At 39.6% G+C, this 4704-nt stretch overlaps 1 protein-coding gene across 1 annotated transcript in view; it reads right to left on the bottom strand.

Moving 5' to 3' along the window:
* TRHR (thyrotropin releasing hormone receptor) overlaps positions 1 to 4393 on the bottom strand; it is a 42123-nt gene extending 37730 nt beyond the window's left edge. The window contains exon 1 of the mRNA XM_011369462.1: positions 3548 to 4393. Coding sequence (XP_011367764.1) covers positions 3548 to 4336 — 789 coding nt within the window. The 5' untranslated portion in view covers positions 4337 to 4393. The remainder of the gene's footprint in view (positions 1 to 3547) is intronic.
* Between the last annotated feature and the right edge of the window lie 311 nt (positions 4394 to 4704).

Here is a 4704-nt window from a genome sequence, read left to right as displayed (position 1 = left end):
CAAATATTTAGTTAGGGGATGTAAGTTAAAAACAAACAAATAACTCACATCTGTCCCTTTTGAAGACTGCATATAAGTATTCTTTCATTTCCTTTTTAAATGTAGTTCTTTTAGGCTGTGCACATTTAATAATTTGGTTAGAAAGACCTGGCCCAGACAGAATATTTATTAAAATGTAAATTAAACTTGCCTGAAAGAAAAAAAAAATCAGAGAAAATATTAAAACAAAAGTCCTTGGGTTATAAGAGGTGAAGGTTTCAACCTTTCGAAGATTCAAGAAAAGAACTATTTTAGAAGAGGAAAAATCCAGGTCCAGAGTCATCGATTTGGACGAAACTGACTCCACTTCAAGGCTCCCTTCTCATTCATCAGAGCACCCCACATTCTGCACTCAGAACCCTGGTGCCTCATTGCATTGTTCTTTCTGCATCCTTGCCTCTAATGCATTCACATCACACCTGTTCTTTCTTTGAAACATCTCTCCAGTTTACATCTTAGTTTCTGATAGAGAATCTCACAACTTCATGCCTGGATCACTATCATCGGCTTCCTAAGTGGTCTTTCTGTCACTAGTCTCTCACTCTCCAAATCTGCCTCATCCACAGTTCTCAGATTTGTCATCTCAGAACATCACTTTCCTCGTTGCTGCTTCCAGCTCACCACTCACATTCTTTCTCACTTCTGCATTAAGTTCAAACTCCTTTCTCTGCCTGATAGTTGGGATCTTCCACAGTCTTTCCCCTCTCCCTCCCCGCTCCTCCTTTCTCTCTGCCTCTGCCTCTGCCTCTGCCTCTGCCTCTGCCTCTGTCTCTGTCTCTGTCTCTGTCTCTGTCTCTGTCTCTGTCTCTGTCTCTCTGTCTCTCTCTCTCTCACACACACTTCTATCAATCCAACCTTATGCTTTGCTACTCCTTCAAATGCATCATTCATCTTCATCATCTAAGTCACACCATCCCATAAAAACCCCACACTATATGCCCCTCTTTGCCCCCTCTCCAAACCCACACCATTCTTATCCCAGGCACATCCTTTCTGTGTGGAGTACTGTCCCTCCTGACATTTACTTTCCAAATCATCCCCTACTAGAAACTTCTTAAATGCCACCTCTTCTGCGAAGTCTTTCCTGGCCCCTCTAGCCCCATAATTTCTTTTATTTTCTCTAAACTCCCATCCTATTTATAATGAAGACTGAATTACATGACAGTACTTAAATGCACTTCTATTGATTTATCTGTCATCCCATGTTTCTCAATGAGGGTGTCATTGGCCTTTGTAACAGGGGACTTCATTGTGTAGAACTGTCTTGCATGTTTCAGGACATTTGGCATCCCTGGTTCCTGATGCTAACCGACAGTAGCATTATTGCGACACACCAAATGCTTTGAATACATTTCCAAATGCCCTAATTATTAAAAAGTTCCTTAGGAAAGTTCCTAATGTCATATACACACCTGTTCAATAAATAGTCTTTGTTTAAATGGCAAATGTATATATCTGTATTTCCCTCACAGTTGCCAACATATTAGGAAGGAGGCTAATCAACTCTCCATTTGATGTGTCTTTCATAAACTAGAACCCTTACTACAGTCCTGGATGTTGCTATTAATTCTCATGATTTAAGTGAGGAAACTGGAGCTCAGAGAGTTCTGCTTTCCCAAGATCATCCAGGTTGATTAGAACCCTGGCATTTAAGCTCAGGATTGTTTGGAGCCGGCTTTTTTTTTTTTTTTCCTTAGCTTTTTGGCTTTTTCTTCTACCACATAGCCTCTATAAAGATAGCCTATCTGTAACAGCTTTGAAAGAAGAGTGTGAACATGTAACACGATTAGCAATTTAAAGTGCATTATTAATGTTGATAGGTACTAATGACTATAATTGAAAGGAAGAACATTAGACCAGATAAACAATATTTTAGAATTTATGATAAGAATATAAATTGGAGTCAAATGAATGAATTTACTCACTGACATTCTTTACTGCAAACATCAACCCAGGTTTGGTCTCTAATTGAGATGTACATATTCATTACTCTCTTATTGTATTTGTTAATGTTTGTCTTGGCCGATGGTCAACAGTTCTCTCTAAATTTCCCTTAATCAAGTTTTGGGTAATAGATGGCCAAATATGCCTTGTATTAGGTAGCACCGTTAGACCCAAAGAAATAGAAATCTAAGAGCTGGCAATATCTGTTCAGTTCTTCCCTTTCTGTTATCTAGGTATCTTTTATAATAAATGTTATATAAATCAGGTACCACAATAGCATTTAAAATGCTATAAATATTTCTTTTCAGTTACAGTTCATTATTCATTTCACGTATCTAAGATAATTCATTTATTAGTAGTTTATTTCACTTGTGCCCAATGTCCAATTATTTTCATATGTCAGTTAATCTAGAGTTTAGGAAGTGATGGCATGAACAATCCATATGCATACTTTAAAAGGTATACTCTGCTTCCATCTATCACACAGGAAGAATTGTAATCTCTACACACACACACACACACACACACACACACACACACACACACACGCATACACGCACAAAATCAACCCATATGAAAGAGCCAGTATTGCTGATTTCAAGTTTTCTTTTTCAGCTATGAAGATAAATGTTTACCATGTGTTTATTCTGTTTAGAAAAGAAAGAAAAAGAACTGGAAGCTAAGCTCATAAGTAACTCAGAACAATTGCATAAATGTAGATAAATGTGTATAAGACATAAAAGTATTTTATTTTTATGCTGTCTTATAAACCATGTATCTTCTATAACAAAGTTGTACTTCATTTACTAGTAAAACCACAATTCAACTGAAACCACATGGGAATTCGGGTGATTTGAAAGTACAAAAAGGTCTTTAGTTATGCTTAGAAGGGAAAACAGACATTTAAAAAATTCAATCGTTTTTTGTAACAAGTTGAGCTTCGTGTTAGCCTTTTTATTAGAACATTTCCTGAGCAAGGTGCATTTTCGGCTTCTGCATGCTGGAGAACTTTGTAGGGAGTTGGAGGAGAGGGTCATAGAATCTTTCCCCCCCAAGACTAAGAATACAAGTTCAGGAACCTCTCTCAGTTATGTGTCTCAGCGGCGAGCAATTATAGAATAGTAAGGAAAGTTTCATTATTTCTTCGACTCATCTTTTCTCAAACTATCCTGTCAAATCTTTGTGGTGTAATAGAATCCCTAGAGATATCCAGCTGCTCCCTACAGAAGCCAGAAATGGTCTAAATATTTTGATAACATTTCCCAGAGAGGCACAAACATTTTCAAGGTGGATTTCTAGAGTTCCTGTTTATATTTCCTTATATTTTAATAGAGCCTGAACTGGTACCCTGCTGATGTGCTTATCAAGATCTCCCCATCTATTTTTAGATCTTCTGTTGCTTTAGAGATAGATTTAATATGTAAAGGAGAAGCTCACATTGTGATGTGTTTGCATGACTGTGTTTTGGTTTTGCCATCAGCTAAGTAGGGCAAAGTTGGTCCCATCCCATAAGGAACTCTATCCCATATCTCCTCCATGGACCTGGATGTTCAGATTTGCTTACCTGCTTCCTTGAAGATACTGTACTGTTGAAACATCTATTAGAGGTCTTTGAATTCAAATTCTTATTCTGATGAGTTGAGTCATTTTTCCACATCTTAGAGTTTTCTTTAGGATCTGAAGGAATGGAGTTTAGGAAGAGGATCCGAGCTATGAATCCATAGAGGACAGTGGCCAGAATCATCGGCACAACGTAAAAGACAGCAAAGTCCATTAGGTAAATAGGTGAGTAGTAATTTCTGGAGATTTTGTAGCCACAGGATACCACGATAGCATCTTTGTAGGTGCTAACATTGAGGTCCAGCAAGAAGAACCAGAGCATACAGTAAATGGATGTGAAAGCCCAGACAAAGATGATGATTTTTTTAGCTCTGGAAAACGTGCAGAGAAACTGAGCTTTGATGGGGTGACAGATAGCAATATACCTCTCAATGGTAAAGGCCGTGATTGAACAAGAGGACGCATTGATGCCCAGGTACTGCAGGTAAGTAATGCAGAGGCAGCCAGCATAGCCATAGACCCAGGATCCGTAGATGCTGTCGGTTACGTTGGGTAGGCCCGCGGCCACCAGGACCGTGAGATCAGCTACCGCCAGACTCACCAGGTAGCAGTTCGTGGGGGTCCTCATGTGCTTGGCTCTCATGACCACCAGGACCACCATGACGTTGCCCACGATGCCCAGACCACAAATAACGAGCACAAGGAAGATGGTGACCACTTGATATTCCAGGGCCACCACTGCCCGCGGCTGAAGCTGTGTCTGGTTCAGTTCACTTACTGTCTCGTTTTCCATCTTTAATGGCTGGAGGCTTCTGTGGAACACTTCTCAAAACATCTTCTTTCCAGAGCCCTGCCTTTACCACCGTGCTTCTCTCGTCCTGTGAAGAGTTAGAGTCCATATTCATTCACAGCGTCACCATTTCAGATCGAGCCACAGTTACTGCCAGGTAACTCTTACTTTCTCTCCTATCATCTCCCATTTTCCTGGAAGAACAGGGCTTGTGCAGACTTCTGAAAACTCTCTCTTTTGCAACTCTAGTGTAGGATGGAGTAACTGTTTTGATCAGCTTATAGTAAGAGGGACCAGTTTCCTCTTAATGGAGAAAAATGCTAAAGAAACAAGGAAGAGAAAAAGCTCCCTGTTTTGAAAGAGTGCCCAAT

Source organism: Pteropus vampyrus, unplaced genomic scaffold (genome assembly GCF_000151845.1).
Source record: "Pteropus vampyrus isolate Shadow unplaced genomic scaffold, Pvam_2.0 Scaffold149, whole genome shotgun sequence".
In the NCBI taxonomy this organism is placed as follows: Eukaryota; Metazoa; Chordata; class Mammalia; order Chiroptera; family Pteropodidae; genus Pteropus; species Pteropus vampyrus.
Note: the sequence above shows the minus strand (reverse complement) of the source record. Positions and strands in the feature narration are given on the sequence as shown.